This window comes from Vombatus ursinus, unplaced genomic scaffold (assembly GCF_900497805.2).
Source record: "Vombatus ursinus unplaced genomic scaffold, bare-nosed wombat genome assembly UNPS02014832.1, whole genome shotgun sequence".
NCBI lineage: Eukaryota > Metazoa > Chordata > Mammalia > Diprotodontia > Vombatidae > Vombatus > Vombatus ursinus.
Genome location: NW_020954610.1, coordinates 13,516,666 through 13,537,088, shown reverse-complemented (window position 1 = coordinate 13,537,088; position 20,423 = coordinate 13,516,666). Strand labels below are relative to the sequence as shown.

The following is a 20,423-nucleotide window of genomic DNA, read 5'->3' as shown; positions in this document are numbered from 1 at the left end:
CACTTTCCTGGTCACTCTTAAGGGAGAGGATAATCCTTAGCTCACGCTTGCCAACTTAGCTTCTTCCCTCCAAACACTGGTTACACAAAGAACAAATAGAGAGCAAAACCACTTATTCAAGCAAAACAGCAACCAGAAATTGAAGATTCTCTGAAGATTAGAATAGTAGATCAGAAAAAACAACAGCAACAACACAAAAGTGAATGAATGAGCTTCTCATCTGAGAGTGAGAAAAATGTCTCAGCTCATCCTAGAGACAAGACTCTTCTCTCCAAGGAGGTCTATTCTAGCAGTCTCCAGGGAAGTAAGTTTGAAAGCACCGATATTTTGAGGAGCCAACTCCCACTACATATCTGTAGCTTCTCTCTCCTTTTATCTCTCCCAAAGAGCTTCTGGAACCACATGTGTCTCTCCCAGAAGAATATCTGGCTCCAACTCAGTAAATCCCTTACACAGTATGCAGTGAGGTAGTCAGCCTCCTTTGTCCCTCTCACAAACAACCTGCAAAAACACTTCAGGCTTAGTTGGAAACCTAGTTACATTTGCAAAAGAAATGTTCCAGGGAAACGATTTGGTAGAAGATTTTCTTGGAGAAGGCTTTTGTGAAGTAGACGGGCAATTTTCCCTGTGATTCACACTCAAGGAGAGGAATGTGGCTCAAAAGTGGTTTTCCCCCAGAATCTCTAGTAAGTTTTCATGCTTCACAGAAAGCATTGTCTTAATAGGTTTCTTACCCAAAATCTCCTTCACTGGCAGAACCATAGCTTGGAGTTATTGAGGCTGGAGCAAATGCAGTTGTGAGGAGGGTATCCTGGCAGTGGCTGTGGCCCAGAGGACTAGGGGAATAGCAGTCAGAAGACAGTCACACTAGGAGAAAGGTTACCTCTGTGGATGGCCACCTCTGCAGCTATTCCTGTAGGTGTTACAACCACAGCTACTAAAGACCCAAAAAGAAAGTTCCTCTGGGCAGCTAAGTGGTGCAGTGGGTGGAGCTCTAGCCTTGGAGTCAGGAGGACCTGAGCTCAAATCTGACCTCAGACACTTGACACTTGCTAGCTGTGTGACCCCAGGCAAGTCACTTAACCCAATTGCCTCATCAAAAAGAAAGCAAGTGCTTGCCTCAAAGTCCTTGGCATTGTCAAATAGTTGCACCTCAGAAACTGATATTGTTTTATAAATGAAAATGACATTAAAGAAGAGGTATTAATATCTGCTTTGCTGTTGCATCCTAAGGTTATTGTTGAGTCATTTCACTTGTGTCCAACTCTTCATGATCCCTTTTGGCATTTTCTTGGCAAATATTGTGGAGTGGTTTGCTATTCCCTTCTCCGGCCTATTTACCAAGGATGAAACTGAGGCAAACGAGGTTAAGTGACTTGCCCAGGATCACACAGCTAGGAAGTGTCTGAGGTCAGATTTGAACTCAGGTCTTTCTGACTCCAGGCCTGGTGCACTATCCACTGTGCAATCTAGCTGCCCCACCTCCTAAGGACCATGAGACTTTTCCATCTGACTTACAGATGAAATCTTCCATATGTATCTCCAGTTCTTAGCATGTGCTTTGCACATAACAAGCACTTGGTAAATGTTTTATTCATTCATTCATTCATTAACCTCATACATATCACTACGTTTGGCTTTAAAGAAAAAGCAAAGCCTAGGAGGAAGGCACAGCAGATCCAGTGGACTACAGAGTGAAAGGGAAAGAGGGAAACAGTTGAAGTAGAAAGGAAGCATACTACCCCCCCCATCCTTTCCCCAAAAGCATGTCCCTATCATGTCAGGTCTCTCAGGCAAAACTGCCCAGGGAAAATCACATTTGTTCAGCTCTGGGTACCACATGTTTAAAAGAAGATATTGACAAACTAAAGTATATCTAAAGGTGAATGACCAAGATCATGATGTAACTATGCCATATGTTATCCGCTAAGCAGCCTGGCATAGGGGATAGAGAGCTGGCCTTAGTGTTAAGAAAACCTGGCTGAATTCAAGTCCTGTATCTGACTCACACTGGCTCAATGACTCTAGGAAAATCATTTAACTCCTCAGTTTTTTGGAGGCAGGGCCTAGGGAATAGGGACTGCCTTTGGAATCAGGAAGACCGGAATTCAAGTACCAACTTTGATGCATACTAGCTGTGTGACAATGAGTAAATCATTTAATCTTTCAGGTCCCCCAGGCAACTGTAATACTATAAGTTACAAATGAATTGTTGATCTGTATTAATGGAGGGATTTTCCCAACCAAGAGTTCCTTATGTCAATGTAATCACAGATGCAGTACACACACACACACACACACACACACACACACACACATATCCCTACTAACATCCTACTTTAGTATCTCAGTATGAAATGAAATTGACCCTGTTCTCAAAGTCTGTGCTAGTAGGGTGCAAGCTTTTGGCAGTCTTACCAAGCTACAAAAGCTTCGAGTATGACCCCAGAAATGGACTGTGTCTTTTGAGCAAGGACCTGTCAAGCTAAATGTGTGGAGGCTCATCAATGGAAAGCTAGCTACTAAATGATGAATGTGAGTGGGGGATGGAGGGAGACAGCAACTCATGAAACTACTAACGTGAAGAAAGGCTATGATCTTCATTAGTGAAGGGATTTTTTAAATGCCGATTTTCAAAAAATATGGCTCTTTTTAAGTATTCCATTATGGTTATCATTATGATTATTCTAAAAAATAACCTGTAGGGCAGCTAGATGGTGCAGTGGATAGAGCACCAGACCCAGAATCAGGAAGACCTGAGTTCAAATGTGACCTCAGACACTTAATAGCTTTATGACCCAGAGCAAGTCACTTAACCCTGTTTGCCTCAGTTTCCTCATCTATAAAATGAACTGGAAAAGGAAATGGTAAGCCCTCCAGTATCTTTTCCAGAAGAACCTCAAATTGGGTTATGAAGAGTCAATCACAACTGAACAACAACAAAAATAACCTAGAAAGAACTTCCTCTCTCTAGGGCTGTGTTCCTTCTCCCATTCACCTGAAGACATGTGGCCAGGAGGAGTCAACATACTTCTCTCACCTAACTGCCATTTCTTATCCTTCTCTCCATCCCCATCATTCTTCAAATATCTCATCGTTTGAGATTCACTCTGTCTATATCACCCCATCTAAATCCTTATTGCCATCATTTATGGGCATCTCAGTCATTCTCCCTCATTTCTCAAGGAATTCAGTACTTGGCTGACTGTCTTCTACTGCTGCCTTCATACTGGGGGACTTCAATAAAAATGCTGATATTCTTTCAAACATCCAGGCCTCACAGTTCATCAACATCTTCAATCATCTTAACCTTCCTTTTCACCTCAGCCAACCACAAGGTCCAAATATGAAGTCCCTCCTCAGCTCCCTCTCTCTGAATTTTTGTCTTCCAAGACTTAAGACAGGTGCCAATCAGCTCTGTGGCCCTGGTTCCTGCTCCAATGGGAGAAGGGCTCTCTCCTTCCTTACCCTGCTTAGCTCTGTAGGACTGGAGTGGGGGTGGGGGACAATAGAATGAAAGCTCCTTCTAAACAAGGAAAAGTGTCTTTTTCCATCTTCCTCTCCTCAGCACTGTCAGAATCCCCATGCTAAGATCACCCCTCTCTTTTTACTCCTCTCTTTTTACTATTAGGAGACACCCCATTTTCCAGAGCTAAGGCCCAGCAAGAAAGCTGTACCCTTAGGTTGGTGTAACAACAACCTTTGGCACTCACCCTGTATATGAACTGAGTCACAGCAAAATCCCAGAATTGTTTCACACCAGCACCAGGTGATCCCTGAGTTCAGACAAGCACCTGCAAGACCCATGTTCTGGTCATGAAACCCTGCTATGAATCAAACTTGTCTCATTGTTGTTGTCATCTTTCATTGTCAGGGCTACACCTCACTTAGGAAACACTATATGTACTGAGATTTGCTCTAAAGTGGGTCTCCTACTAGAGGAGATTCCAGCACATGTGTCTAGTTTCCTTCCTCCAATGGAATAAAGAAAGCTTTTTGCTTAAGACTACTGTTAGCTCTTTGGTTTTGTTTTTATTTTATTTTGCTTCTTAGAGTTACTGTGGTTATGATAATCTAAGTGGGCTCTTTGATATTTTCAGAGTTAACTGGGGTTGTGATAATCTGTGTGAGCTCTCTGGTACAGGTGTATATGTATGTATGTGTGTGTGTGTGTGAGTTGGCAGTGGTTGCATAACTTCTGTGAATTTTTGGTCATTTGTTTTCAGAGCTTACAGCACCTAGGACAGCAGCATCTTCCTTATCCAGAGTAGATGCTAAATGAATATTTATTCAACTGAATTGGACTTGGATAGTGAGACTCCAAGCCATATAGATTTGAGGTGTGGCTTCCTCCCATCTATTTATCTGAGCTATAATAATGAGTCTTCATATACCTACAAATAGAAAACATAGCTTACTTCTTGTGGTGGCCAAGAATTGGAAATTGAGGGTATGCCTATTGACTGGGGAATAGCTGAACAAGTTGTGATATATGATTGCGACGGAATGCTATTGTGCTATAAGAAATTATGAGCAGAATGCTCTCAGAAAAACCTGGAAAGACTTACGTGAACTGATACAAAGTGAAGTGAGCAGAACTAGGAGAACGTTGTAGTAGAATAATCAACTGTGAATGACAGCTATTCTCAGCAATACAAAGATCCAAGACAATTCTGAAGGACCTATGATGAAAAATACTACCCACCTCCAGAGAAAGAACTGATGGAGTCTGAATGCAGATAGAAACATACTGGTGTGTATGTGTGTGTGTGTGTGTGTTTTTACTTTATTTTTCTTGTGGGTTTTTTTGTCTGTGTTTTCTTTCACAACATGACTAATATGGAAATATGTTTTGCATGACTGCACATGTATAACCTTTATCAAACTGCTTGCCTTCTCAACGATGGAGGAGGGAGGGTAGGAGAGAATTTGGAACTCAAATTTTTAAAAGAGGAAGGTTAAACAGTAGTTTTTACATGTAATTGGGAAAATAAAATATTAAAATTCAAAAAATAGAACTATTAGTTCTACTTTAAGAAAAAAGAGAAGGAAGGAAAGAAGGAAGAAAGAAAAAGAGAAAAGAAGGAAGGAAGGAAGGAAAGATAAGAAGGAAAGAAAAGTTTAAAGCTTAAGCAGCGTGGCAGCTAGATGGCACAATGGATAGAACACCGGCCGTGAAGTCTGGAGGACCTGAGTTCAAATCCGATCTCAGACCAAACACTTGACACTTACTAGCTGCGTGACCTTGGGCAAGTCACTTAACCCCAATTGCCTTAAAAAAAAAAATGAAGAGAAAAAAAAAGGTTAAGCAGCCTTCAAAGATCTGCAAGTCTGGCTCCTGCCTCTCTCCTCCGCCCTTTGCTCTGATATAACGAGGTTTTGCGGTTGCAAAAGTTTCGTTTCCTCGTTTTGCTCCTCCCCGGGGCAGATGGCTATGGCTGCTCCTTCGGCAGCAGCTGCGGCGGACCCGGTACCCTGGGAAATCTTCGAGGCCCGGGAAGTGAGAAATACCGCACAGCATGAGGAGCAGCGAAAGCCCGGGGGCTGTTGCGGGCGCCCAGAAGATGCAGAGGACCGAGCAGCAGCAGCCGCCGCTGAAGAGGAGGACCAGGGGCGCGCGGGGCCCGAGCTGGCGCCCATTTGGTTATGTTCAGAGCACCGCAACCGGACGGTCGAGCTGTTCTGCAGCCGCTGCAGACGCTGTGTGTGCGCCCTGTGTCCACTGGTGGGTTCGCACCGAGGCCATCCCGTGCGCTTTGTCCACGAGGAAGTGAGCTTCAAGCAGGTAAGCGGAGCTGGATGGGGCCCCGTAGGGGAAGAAGGGGGCAGACAAGTTCCCCAGAGCGGCGAGGTCACAGGTCACCAACTGCGTCTTCCCCTTTTTTCCTACTGCAAGTCTGGGAATGGAAGAAACTCCTTCCCTTTACCCCACTCTCCCCTGCCCTTTTTGGATAGCTCCAAATGGTCCTCCTGCCAAGAATATTTCTGTTGGGTGAGAAATCGAAGGTGGTGGGAAACTAGTCATTCTGTATGATGGGAAAATTCCTTCTGGCTTTGTTAAATCAGTGTGGGGCAGTGAAATCAATGCTGGTTTTGAAGTCAGGAAACTAGGATTTGAATGCAGACTCTGATACTTACTAACTGTGTGACCTTGCTCAAGCCACTTAACCCTTGTGATTCTCAGTTTCCCCTCATCTGTGAAATGGGGATAATCATACTTACACTACCTGCCTCATTGAGAGGGAAGTGCTTTGTAAACCTTCAAAAACGCTGCATAAGTGTGAGCTTAATTCATTTCAACAGGCCCTAGTGCATCAGACACAGTGCTAGGAAGACATGAAGACAAAAAAAAAAAAAAAAACAAATGAAGAAAACAGTACTTGTCCCTAAAGGACATACATTTCACAGTGAGGGCAAAAGGGAGAGAGAAAGTGAGGGATAAGTAAATACAAAATGTACATAATAAATTAAATCCAAAGAAATTTGAGGAGGAGAGTACTACAACTGGAGAGATCAGAGTGAACCCTACCCCAAATGAGCTGGGAGTTGAAGGGAAAGAAATTTGGATTCCAAAAGGCAGGGATGGGAAGGGAAAGCATTCCAAGAAATAAAGGGCACCATGTACAAAGAAAGACATGGAGGCAGGTGTAGAGACAGTTGGGTACAGGAAGCAACTCTTATTATTTCCCAATCTTTGTAAGGTTGCCAGGACACACACCAACTAAACCTGCCTGTGCCAGAGTACACCATCAACTTGTCTAAATGGTATTTAAACTCTAGGGCAGCGAAGAGATTTTTGGGACATGCTATCTTTTTTTGGAGGAGCAAGGAGGGAGTAGTAATATTTACCCCCTTCCCCCACTCCTGTCCCCAGCCTCTTGCTTGCTACAAAGATAATTTCCTACACCCAGCCTAACTCAGTAAAATGTTGTTTTGGAGGATGTTTGGAGCATCCTCCAAAGCTCTGCCCAAATCTTAAAGGCTCTATGAAGCCCTGGGCAATGACTCAGCCCTCCCCTCCCCCAATGATTTCCATCCTATTTTGGAATCTCCACTGTGTCACATAGCCCTTGGTTTATATACATAAGATCATCAATTTAGAGCTGGAATGCCCATTAGAGGTCATCTAGTCCAGCATCTTCATTTTACAGATGAGGAAACCAAGGTTAAGGGAGGGGGAATGATTTGCCCAAAGTCACTCCAAATCCACTGACTTCAAATCCATCCCCTTTCTACTATTGCATCACAATAGCAATCTTTGTGATGGCTGCTTTTTTTTCTAGATAGTCACTAACCACTCCTTTAATAATACATTATTTTTGGGGGGTGGGGTTTAAGTCTTGCTTCTTTTTTTTTCTTTTTTTTCTTTTTTTTATTAATTTTTTTGATTTATCAATAATCACTTCCATATGCTTTTGAGTTTAAAATTTTTTCTCCCCTTTCCTCCCCACCACCTTCCCCAAGATGGTGCACAATCTGACATAGGCTATGCATTTACATTCATATTAAACATATTTTCACATTAGTGATGTTGTAAGTAAAAATTAAAACCAATATGAGGAACCATCAGAAAGAGGAAACAAAACTCAACAGAAGAGAAAAAAAAATAGCAATTCGACTTCCATAGTTCCTTCTTTGGATATGGATAGCATTTTCCATCACAAGGCCTCTGGAGATGTCTTAGACCCTTGTATTGCCAGGAAGGGTTAAGTTTATCAATATTAGTCATCACACAACGTGGCTGTTATTGTGTACAACGTTCTCTTAGTTCTGCTCACTTCACTCAGACCATACAAGTCTTTCCAGATTTTTCTGAAGTCAGCCTGTTCATCGTTTCTTATAGCGCAATAGTATTCCATTACATTCATACGCCACAACTTGCTCAGCCATTCCCCAATTGATGGGCATCCTCTCAATTTCCAACTCTTTGCCACCACAAAAAGAGCTGCTATGAATATTTTTGTCCATGTAGGTCCTTTTCCCTTTTGTGTGATCTCTTTGGGATATAACCCTAGAAGTGCTTTAATAATACATTATTAAAAATACATTATGCTTGCACCTAAGAAGTTCTTAATAAATGCTGAATGATTGATTGATTGTCAGGAATCGAAATCAAAATCACTGGCTTACAGTTTGCAGACTCTTCCTTTGGGGGAGAAGGAGGGGGAGAATATCAAGACAGAGTTGTCCCTTTTCCAATTCTATCCTATCTCTCCTCTTCTCCATAGTCTTTCAGAGATCACAGACACTCAGCAATTCAGTAACCTGGGATATAGTTCTTCCATTACTTTATAAGTCAGTTCAATTCAACAAATACTTATTAAGTCCATGTAGTGCTAGGTACAGAGTTCGGTTGTTCAGTCATTTTTTCAGTCATGTACAACTCTTCATGACTTCATTTGGAGTTTTCTGGGCAAAGATACTGGAGTGGTTTGCCATTTCCTTCTCCAGCTCATTTTACAGATGAGGAAACTGAGACAAACAGGTTAAGTGACTTGCCCAGGATCACACAGCTAAGTAAGTGTCTGAGGCCAAATTTGAACTCAGGAAGATTAGTCTTCCTGATTCCAGGCCCTGCACTCTATCCACTATGCCACCTAGCTGCCCCAGACACAGGATATGTAAAAATAAAAATGAAACAATCTGCCTTCAGTGGGCTTTTATTCTACTGTTTCATGTATAGTAATTTTGCATTCCTAACTAGACTGTGAGTTGCTTGGGGGTAGGGAGTAAATATTATGCCTTATAATTCCTTGTGATCTCCACAGTTCCCAGTGTACACTCTGAAAATACGGGGTTGAGAGTGGCAGGAAGGTTGAGGGAGAGGTTTAAGGTGAACACTAGTTGGCTACAGCATATTTCTAACAATGACTTACATGCAAGAAGTAGATGAAGTGGTATTATCGAGGAAATGAAAGGCAAAGGAGAGGGAGGAGCGGTACATAGTGAAAGTGAGGGGGAAACAGCTGTACAGCAAGAATGTGGTGGTCTGGCACAAAGAGTCCTGTGTTTGGAGTAAGAGAACATGGATTCAAACCCTGACTCTACCACATGCTTCCTGTGTGACGTCAGACAACTTACTTAACCCTTCTACGCCTCACTTTCCTGGTTTGTAAAATGAGGGAATGAGACTAGATGACCTCTAATGTGCCTTCTAGCTTGAAATCTCTGATCTTATGATATTTGTGAAATCTAAAATAACCTGAAGGAAGTCCTCAAGCACAGAGAGGAACAAGGGGAGAACTTGAACAAGAATCACTTCACGGGAAAGTCTGGATGGGCTGCAATCTGCACCAGTGGAAGGAATGCCAACATCAGTAAGATCTTTTAGATTCATTGCAGTATTACAGCTTAATTTGCAATATTGAACCTATCCAGCAAGTGTCTCCCCAGTTCCTGCCAAAACTACCTGGTAATTTTTGTTGTTGTAGAATCATATTCAGTAGTGTCTGACTCTTTGTGACCCCATTTGGGGGTCCAGGTACTGGAGTGGTTTGCCATTTCCTTCTCCAGCTCATTTTACAGATGAGGAAACTGAGGGCAAACAGGGTCAAGTGACTTGCCCAGAGGCACACAGCTAGTAAGTGTCTGAGGCCGGATTTGAACTCAGGAAGATGAGCCTTCCTGACTCCAGGCCGAACTCTATCCACTGCACTACCTACCACCCTACCTGGTAATTACTTTGTATATATTTTGTATTTGCTTATATGTATACATACATACATACATATGTATACATATGTTCTTTCCCCTCGATAGAATATAAGCTCTCTGAAGGCAGGAGCTGTTTCATTTTTGTCTTTGTATTCCCAGTTCCTAGAACAATACTCAGAATATAATATGTGCTTCATAAATGCTTTTCTTATTGATTGGTTGATGTGATTTTAGAACAACAAAATCACTGAGGTGGAAGAGATCTTCTAAAATATCCCCTAAAAAATGATCAGCCTGCCTCCTCTTTGAAAACCTCCAATGATGGGAAATTCACCACCACCAAAGGCAGCCCTTTTTACTCTGGAACACCTTTCATTGTTAGGAATTGTTTACACAAAAGGTTGCTCCACATTTCATCCCTGAGAACAAAAGGAGCATTGCCTTCATACAGTTTCAAAGAAAAAATTTTTTTTTAAGTTTGAAGATTCTAAGTTTTAAATCACTACGCAATTTCTGAACTTAAGACCATGGCTTAGGGCTGGATGGAACCTTAGAGATCATCTTGTCCAAATCCCTCAATTTACAGATGAAGAAAACTGAGGCTCAAAAAAATTAATTGGTTTGCCCAAGATCACAAAGGTTGTAAACGGTCAGGGTGAGATGTAAACCCAGGTCCTCTGAAATCCACCACTGTCTACTGAACCTTACTGCCTATACTTCTGTAGTCACACATAAAGTACCCACATGTAACAGTTGCAATATTGGTTGTCATGTATATGTAAACTTTATTCCTGTGGAGCTAATTGTCTAGCACAGTATTTTAATATACAGTAGGCACTTAACAGATTTTTTTTAAATTATAAAACTTTCATTTTGGCAGAACTCAAAGCAGCATTAAATAGTAGAAAGGATACTAAATTTAAAATCAGGAGAGACATATTCAAATCCTATCTCTTATGTTTTCAAGCTTTGTGTCAATGAACTAGTCACATAATCTTTCTGAGCTCAATATACATATTTATAAATTGGAGATAACAATGCCTATATGTCCTCCAATACCTCACAGGGTTGTGATGATCATATGTGCAAAGCACCATGTAAATGTTAGTAAGTATTACAGTACAGTGCATATCATAGACCTTAAATATTTGTTGAACTAACAAATGTACAGTTCAAAATTTCACCTTTCACTGCTATATAGAAGGCGAAACCTTCCTTCTGTACCTCTCCAAAATTCTTTGCTTACACATTGCTCCTTTTGATCTAGCAGTTTATAATAATGATGATCCCAGGTATCTCAACTCATCTGAGGAATAGCAACAAAATTTCTGGGGGATAGGAGTAGGAGATTAGCTATGGAGTGGTGGCAGTTATTTTTCCCTGTATTGTACATGGATGGGTAGTGACCACTGGTCTATGTACCAGCAACTGACACTAACTACTGTTCTCTATGTGTGGCAGCTAGTATTTTACAGTGGCTACTATTATCTTTCTGGGCTACAGGATTTCTCCTAAGTCCTAAGTGGGTCTGTGAATTATAGCAATTATGAAGGTGATTGGGGATTATCCATCATATTGCTCCCCTTTAGATAAGAACAAATGCTTCATAGAGAAGATGAAAATTTAGGACATTGAAGAAGGAGATTGTATATGATAGCTGGAATGAGAGTCCTAGCAATAAGAAAGTAGAGGGTGAAATGTGTAAGAAAATATAGAATATTGTGCAAAAGAGAACTGTATAAAAGTGTCCACTTCATTTTGATTTGGCAGAGAAGAAGGAAAGAAAAGCAATCAGGCAGTGAAGATTGGTCTGAAAGCTGGCGGGGAGAGAAGAAAGAAGCTAGAGGAGAGAAACAGGATGTGGTAAAAACAATGGGCTAAGACAGGGGTGAGGAGCCTGTGGTCTTGAGGCCACATGTGGCCCTCTAGAGTCTCAAGTGCAGCCCTTTGACTGAATCCCCTTTGTTCTATTAAGTTTGGATTCAGCCAAAGGGCTGCACTTGAGAACCTAGAGGGCCACATGTGGCCTCTAGGCTGCAGGTTCCCCACCCCTGGGCTAAGATATTTTGGCAGCATTTCTCAAATTAAGAGAACAGTGGGCTGAGAGAAGGAGACTAAAGAATAGGAAGGATGAAGATATGGGGAAGGATAACCATAGAAAAGGCCAAAGTCATCTGGAAAGAACACGACCAGAGTCTTCACTAAAATTTTAGGCAGTCGGGCAGAGCGCTGACTTGGAATCAGGAAGACTTTAAATTCAAAGTCTTTCTCAGACATTTACTAGCTGTGTGACCCCAGGAAAGTTATTCAACCTCTCTAGGCTTCAGTCTGCTCATCTGTACAATGAGAGGGTTAGGCTCAGTGGTCTCTGAAATTTCTTTTACCTCGGATCCTATGATGGAATGACAGAGATAATCATAGACTCTGTCACTCAAGCAGCGCAAGCTTTGGTAAGAGGGCAGAAGAGTTCTGAAGTTTCAGGAGTGCTAATGTGGTTTTTCTCAAACATCTTACACAGAAAGACATCCAAAAGTGTTTGAAGCAGCTAGCCCTGAAGAAGAAACAGGAAGCCAGCAACATCAACAAAGTAAATAAGGCTGCTAATGAGCTTGAGGTAAGAGAAAGCCCTTTTTTTTTTTTTTTTTTTTTTACTGACTGTTGTACAGATGCTTCGAGGCAGCAACCACAGGACTTATCTTAAAGAAAGATAATATTCTTCTAGTCTGGGCACAGAAATATGGTTCCGTTTGGGCGTCAGTTTGTTTAAAACAGATCTGATGCTAAACGGTTGCCACCAAGGAGAAAAAATAATATTGTCAAAAATTCAATTTTGTCAACCCTTCCACCCCTGTTCAAACGTATGTTTGCATAGATTCTTATCCCAAGATGAAGCACTCTTTGAAGCTCACCAGATGGAAGTCAGGAAGCATAAGTAAATAACATATGGAAACTTGTATCCACCATGGTAGAAACTTGTATTACCGTGGTGCAGTGATAATTAATGTTCATAATGATAACCTAATCTACTTACTACAAGACTCTCATGTGCCTTATGAATTCTTAAATATTTAATTATGTCCTGTATTTTGTATATATTTAGGCTTGTATATTTTATTGTATCGTCATCAAAAGAGAGGCAGCATGGATGGAGACCTGGCCCGGATCCTACACCAGACATAGTGGTGTTGGATAACTCACTTAAACCCTCAATGAACTAGGCAACTCTTTATGAGAATCTAGCAGAGAAGATGCCAACCTGCATTGGTAGAGCGACTTTTCTCACCCAGGAGCTCCTCATACTACATAAATCACAGATCTAATCCCTATTCATACCCTAATCCTTAGAAAATTTTGCAATCTGTAGTATGTCATGTACTAGTATAAGAAGTAATGGCAGAAGGAAGGCAAGGGATTGGGGAGGACATTCCAAGAAATTAGGCAACATAGTAATTCAATTAGGCAACACAGTAATTCAATTTAGCCACAGTATATGTGAAAGAGACAAGCAGGAAATAAGACTAGAAAAGTTAATAGAGACTCATTGTGAAAGATCACATGGTGCAGAGTTGGAAAGGATGGAGTCAGGAAAAGCAGGGGTCCAAACCTGCCTTTTATACTTTCTAGCTGCACAATAGGCAAGCTGCCTAGTACCTATCCCATAGTATTCTTGTGAGGCTCAAATTAGATGTGTATAAAGTACATTATGAACATTAGAGAATTATATAAATGTTTATTATTCTAAAGAGCTTTTAATGTCTATCTAAGGAATTTGAATTTTGTCTGGTAGACAGTAAGAAGCTATTGAAAGGCAGCTAGGTGGTATATGGAGCACTGGGGCTTAGAATCAGGAAGGCTCATGTTCCTGGGTTCAAATCCAGCCTCAGACATTTACTAGCTTCTTGACCCTAGGCAAGGACTTATCCCTGTTTGCCTCAGTTTCCTTGTCTGTAAAATGAGGTGGAGAAGCACATGGCAAACCACTCTAGTATCTTTGCCAAGAAAATGCAAAAATGGGGTCATGAAGACTTAGACATGATTGAAACTACTCGACAACAAAAGGAGCTATTGAAGGTTTTTAAGTGAGGAGGTGACACCAGCTGACATTTCTATAGGGATAGATGTGTGTGTGTGTGTGTGTGTGTGTGTGTGTGTGTGTGTGTAGATAGAGACATGGAGACATGGAGATGGGGGAGTAGATAGGATATAGGTAGATAGTTAGATAGATAGTTAGATAGGTAGGTAGGTAGATAGGGTCTGAACCTGTGATTTCATTGACATAGTGATTTCCTGCCTCTTTTTACTAATGCAAGATACTCTATCTAGGCCTGAGCTTCCTCATTATAAAATGAGGAGATTAGATTAGATGGTATCTGAGGTTCCTTCTGACTCCAGATCTGTGATCCTTGATCTCCAAAGTTCTTTCCAGCTCTAACAATTTGTGAGACTGCAAGATAACATTTGACTTGGAAGAGGGAAATGCAATTTTAAGAGTTCACAAATGAAGTCTTTCTCATATATACATCAAAATTAAGAAGCTATTACAATATAGTCCAAGAGAGAGGTGATAAGGGCCTAGATCAAGCCCTTGGCAGGACGTGAGAGAGATGTAAAAGATAGAAAGGGACTTGATGCCTAATTGGGGGGGAGGGGGAAGATGAAGAAGACGGAAGAATCAAAGATGACTCATTTCAAACCTATCGAATTAAAAAGATGCCAATACAACAAAAATGCTTCAGGAATTTGGTGAGGAGGAGCAAGTTTTTTTTGAGTTATTGCTATCTTTTGTTTTTATATTACCTAAATTTTCTGTCGTGTTTTCCACCTCACCTCTCCCAGAGAGCCATTCCATATAATAAAGACATTTTAAAAAAAAGAAAAGAAAAAACAATTAGCAAACTGATCATGCATCAGAGACAAAAAGAACCACAGCTGACAAATGCAGAGAGTATGGAGGCTACACATAAAAGATTTGGACTCAATTACCTAATAAGAAAGTCTATTCTTCTGTAAGGCCTCTCTGGGGAATCAAATGACCTGAAGAAAGGAGAAAAGATGTGAGTCCAGGAGAGCAGGGATGGGAGGGAAGGAGAGAAGAGAACATGTAACATGTAGCCTCAAAGATGGCAACTGACAGAGGTAGTCATGGAGACTAAAGAAGAGGGAAAGAGAAATTACCAAATCAAAGCTTTGTGGACAAAAAGGAGTTTCTGACAATGCTTTCTAGAGGAGCAGGTCCTAGACAATGCAAAATCCTTTGTTTTTCATAATTTTTATTTTCAGTTCCCAATTCTCTCCTTCCCTCTGCCCCCTTCCCTAGCCATCAAGAAGGCAAGAAGTTTGATTCCCGTGATACTCACAAAGTCTTGAAAAACACATTTTCACATTAGCAGTGTTGAAAAAAAAGCAAGAAAAAGTGAAAAAATATGCTTCAGTCTGTACTCAGAGTTCATCAGTTCTCTCTCTGGAGGTGGAGAGCATTTTTCATTTTTAGTCCTCTGAAACTATCATGGATCATTGTATTGAACAGAGTAGATAAGTCTCTCACAGTCGATTATCACTACAATATTGCTGTTACTCTGTACAATGTTCTCCTAATTCATCTCACTTCACTTTGCATCAGCTCATATAAATCTTCCCAGGTTTTTCTGAAGCCATTCTCTTTGTCATTTCTTACAGCACAATAGTATTACACCACAATCATATACCACAACTTGTTCAGACATTCCCCAGTTGATGAACATCCCCTCATTTCCAATTCTTTGCCACTAAAAAAAGAGCTGCCAAAATATTTTTGTATATAAGTTCTCTTCCCTTTTCTTTGATCTCTTTGGGATGTAGACTTAGTAGTGGTATTGCTGGGTCAAAGGGTATGAACAGTTTTATAGCCCTTTGGGCATAGCTCTAAGTTGTTCTTCAGAATGTTTGGATCAGTTCACAATAATGAAGAATTCTTGAACCAAGGCTTATATGTAAAAGAGAAGAAATTCCAGGAAGATATCAAATTTCTGGGCCAAATAGAGGAGCTCTAGAACAAAGAGGAAAGAGCAGGGAGAGACAGATCCATGATACAGAGGAGCAAACACACCCTTTACTAGTATTGTGAGTTATAAGTATATTGTGCAGATCAAGGTGATAAGGGGTCAGTGTTCTGCCCCTCCCTCCACCCTCAGTGCTTTCCCCTCAACTTTAGGATGCTACTATAAGTCTATGGGAATATATGGATGCTTCGGAAAGAAGAGTGCCAATTAGAAAAGGAAGTCAAGTTGTTTTGATTATTCATGGATTTATCTGTAAGTACTTTGTGTTTTAGATAGAAGATATGTATATATATATATAATTATAGATATATATATATCCAGTTAAATAAAGCTCATTCTTTATATGAATTATTATAAGATGCTGCATTTATATGGAAGTTAGGGACTCTTTAACCTTTTCTTTAGAAACCTACACACAAAGAAACCTACACATATTCTGATGTTTCCTGGGTGAGAACAAAACAAGTCAAGTTCTGATGTTTGTAAAGGAGACCCTAGGTGTGGGGCACAAGCCAAATAGAGTGATTTGTGAAGTACTCCAGGGTTGAATCTAATCCATATAAACCCAGTGCTTGAGAAGTGAGGTATGTATTATAATAAGATCATAAATTAAGAGCCAGTCTGCCTCACCTATGTCTTGCCACTGTACTCTGATGACCCTGAAGGAGAGAATGAGACTGGTGACTTTGCACAGCCTTGCCTCATTTAAATCCAGTTCACTTGCAAGTCAAGACATCACCCTCCTGATGTTGTTGGTCCTTTTCAAGAGCAAAGGACAAGGGGCAGGTAGGTGGCACAGTGGATAGAGCTCTGGCCTTGGAATCAGGAGGACCTGAGTTCAAATTTGGCCTCAGACACTTGACTATATGACCTTGGCCAAGTCACTTAATCCAATTGCCTCACCAAAAAAAAAAGAAAGGATGAACAATAACAGATTAAGGACAGGAAGGAACTTGAGGTCATAACCTTCTAATTTTACAGATGAGGAAACTGAAGTCCAGAAAAAATAAGTAATTTGTCCAAGCTTACATAGGTAGAAAATGGCAAAGCTGGGGTTCAAATATAGGTCCTGGGATTCCAGATCCAATATTTTTTCCACCACACCACACTACCCTCATTCCAAAGTTCTGGAAACATTTGTGAGTGTGATTCTGAGACGCTATCTTGGAGAACATAAGAGGTGTTAACAGCCCTAGAGGTGAATAGAAGTCCCAGTTTTCAAAAAGAAAATGAAGGTCAATTCCAGAGACTATAGATCAATGAGCTTGATATCAATTCTTAGCAAAGTTCTATTATCAAGAGGATGGTTTACAAGCTCTTGTAAACAGTGACACCCTAGAAGTCAGCTTTCTTTCTGCCTCCATTGAGAGATGTTACTCATCAGGCAAGTGATGGGAGGTAGGACCGTGTGGACAGTATAGCAAAAAGGACCAAGTCAAAGGCTATTGAAATCAATTAACCTGGCCCTTTGAACCTGCTCTGCAAATCTTCCTGTTGACTATCAAAGACTTAGCTCCTGGACTTGCTGCTTTGTGAATAAACTCTCTGCTAGCCTCTCCCAAAGTTCCTCTGGCCTTTGGATAGTTTCTATTGATTTAAGGCTCCATGTGTTAATAAGTATATTGCTTTTATTATTCGATACTGAGAACAGATTGTAGACTTAACTAACCCCTCATGGAGGGTAACTCAAGTAACTGAGTCACCTGCCTGGCTGCCCCCATAACTATTCCTGACATGAAGGAGAAATAGCAGGGGCAGGACCCAAGCATGGATTCATAAAGAAAGTGCCAAACCACCCTTCTTTTTTTTTTTTGATGAGGTACTACCAATCAATGAAATGACACAGATGTGCTGTTACTTGGATTTTTTTTTAAAAAAAGAATCTGGTAAGGGGCAGTTAGATGACGTAGTGGATAGAGCACTGGCCCTGGAGTCAAGAGAACCTTAGTTCAAATCCTGACTCAGACACATAACATTTACTAGCTGTGTGACTCTGGGCAAGTCACTTAACCCCAATCACCTCACAAAGAAAAAAAGGAATTTTATAGTCTATTATAATATCTTTATGGAAAAGCCAGAGAAATGTGGGCTGTATGAGGTTATACTTGGATGGATTTAAAGCTTGTAGAATGGTTGTATTCAAAGAATATTGATTAATGAATTAATTTCAATCTCTATGGAGGTTTTAACAATAGCCTTAATACTCTAACCTCCACTCTGTTCTCTTCAACATTTCTATCAGTAACTGAGATAAATAATAATCAGAAGTGTTATGTATAAAGGTTTAATATTTGCAAAGTACTTTATATAAATTTGTCTCTTGTTAGTACTACAGTGGAAAAAGCACTGGCTCCAGAGTCAGAGGGCCTGTATTCAAATCCCACCTCTGATGCTTATTATTGACTATGGATAGAGAACTGGCTTTAACATCAGGAAAACCTGGGTTCAAGTCCTGCCTGTGATACATATTGTCTCTGTGACTCCAGAAAGTTACCTAAGCTCTCAGTGTTCTAGGCAACTCTCTAAGACTGGAGGTTTCAGAGGAGGCGCTGACCTTCATTAATAAAAAGAGCTTTTTCACCTGGGAGCTCACTCATACCAATGAAATCACACATTCAGTCCCTATCCCTATATAATGACATAGGTGCCATATCTATTTAATTTGCAGATGACATGAAACTAGGAGACTGAAATGATCGATGACAGAGTTAGGGTCCAAAAAGACATGCACAAAACAGAATATTGAACTGAATTCTAAATCTGATCCTTCCACAAATCTATGATCTCCTAGTTGTGGGTGCTTCCTCATCAATGCCAATCATAATCCATCCATATCTTCTTATCCCATGTGATTCTTGTTCATGTCTTTCTTTTTTATTGTTTTTTTAAATTTTGTTATTCATCTTGAATCTAAATACAAAATGATGAAAGAAAAAAAAAGAACATTTCCATGCACATAGCAGAACATAAGAGAGGATTCAATAGGGCCAAGGATTATGCTACACAGCAATTAGCTTGATTTTGATGGCCTCCCTTTCATGGGGGGGGGGGGCAGAGGAGGGAAAGTCCACTTACCTTTTCTGAATTGGAAGATAGATTTCTATCAGAGAGGACTTCTTTTTAAGAACCACCAGCAATTAAGAGTCTGAATCTCTTGCACTAGGAAGCCCTCTTCCCTAGGAATGGATCTGGACAACCTCAAGGCAAACAAGTATAGGCATTAAAACTTTCTTCTATTATTCATTCATTCATGTATTCTTTTATTCAATGAGGATTTTTTGAACACCTATAGTCATAGCACCAACGTTGATACTAAGGAAGTATACACAAGAAATGAGGGGGAAAATTTACAATCCTTATCTTCTAGAAGTACATGATGTAGTTGAAGAAAGAAGACAAGCCTTTCATCCATTCATTTGACAAACACATATTAACTGCCTAGTATGCACTGTGCATTGCATTAACCACTGATAGGAACTGGGGGACATGGAGAAGAGCAAGGTGGGCATTGAGGAGGAAACAATACAAAGATAAATAAGATGTGGTCCTTGACTTCAATAAACTTATAATTAAGTGGGATAAGATTACACAAGTAAGCAATGCATATTACAGTATTACAGTGTAAGAAATTCTTAAAGGCAACAGAAAATACTTTGGAACATGTGAAAAGGTTAGATAATGATACAGAGTAATAAGGGCTGACTAATGTTCCCAGGACAAGCAACGGTAGATCACATTCAGGGCACCTAAGAGACATGTTGTGGACATAAATAAGTTGCAGTGTTTTGTCAATGATGACTTAGGTGTAAGAAAAAGTATAAAGGATTTCATCTAAGAGATACATGACCAAAGGAGGTTAACATCATGCTGGGAGAGCTATGGATAATAGATGGATAGTCTATATATTTCAGAAGACTTTAGATATGTAATATCTAAAAAAAATTAAGAGGAAACCCCCCCTACCCACTCACTTTTTACATTGGTTAAGTCCTTTGTGGAAGAATTTTGGAAGAATATGAGCCAGTAAAATGGCAGCATGTCTTAGTGGATAGAAAGCTTATCTCAGAGTCAAGAAAACTTGGATTCAAGTTTTACCTCTGACCCTGGACAAGCTACTTTATTTCTCACTGTTGCTGACAGGCAACTCTTAAACTAAATTGCAGAACAGTTACTTATCTGCATTGGGTAGAGGAAGGATCCTCACAAGGATTTGCCTACACCAATGGAATTACAGATATAAACCAAAAGAACCAGCAAAAAAAAACAAAAAAGTGGTCTGAGAGGTACAAAAGGAGCAAAGGGATTGCAGAAGCCAAGGAAATGGAAGGTATGGCAGTAGAGGGGATAGGTAGCAGGTCAAATGCTGCAAGAAAATCAAGGATAATTCTAAAAAAAGACCATTGGGTTTTATAATAAAGAGCCCATTACTGAATTGTGAGGGAGTAATTTTAGCAAAGGAAGCCAGATTGCAAGGGGTTAGAAAGTAAGCAGGAGCTAAGCAACAGAGACACCAGATTTGGGCTACTTTTTAAAGATGTTTGGCAATGAGAGAGGTTACAGTTAGCTCAGTGGGATAAGAAGCATCAATGAAGTTATTCTTAGAAATAAGAAGAATTTGTAGTAGCACTCTTATTATAGTAAAGAACTAGAAACCAAATGTGTACCCATCAAATGAGGAATGGCTGGGCAAATTGCAACATATGGTTATAATGGAATACTGTTGTGCCATAA

At 40.4% G+C, this 20,423-nt stretch overlaps 1 protein-coding gene across 3 annotated transcripts in view; it reads left to right on the top strand.

The window, feature by feature from the left end:
- Positions 1-5,426: 5,426 nt before the first annotated feature.
- LOC114026014 (tripartite motif-containing protein 14-like) overlaps positions 5,427-20,423 on the top strand; it is a 35,264-nt gene continuing 20,267 nt past the window's right edge. For all 3 annotated transcript variants that reach the window (XM_027839588.1, XM_027839586.1, XM_027839589.1), the window contains exons 1-2: positions 5,427-5,785; positions 12,173-12,268. In XM_027839588.1, the coding sequence (XP_027695389.1) occupies positions 5,429-5,785; positions 12,173-12,268 (453 nt within the window). In that variant the 5' untranslated portion in view covers positions 5,427-5,428. The remainder of the gene's footprint in view (positions 5,786-12,172; positions 12,269-20,423) is intronic.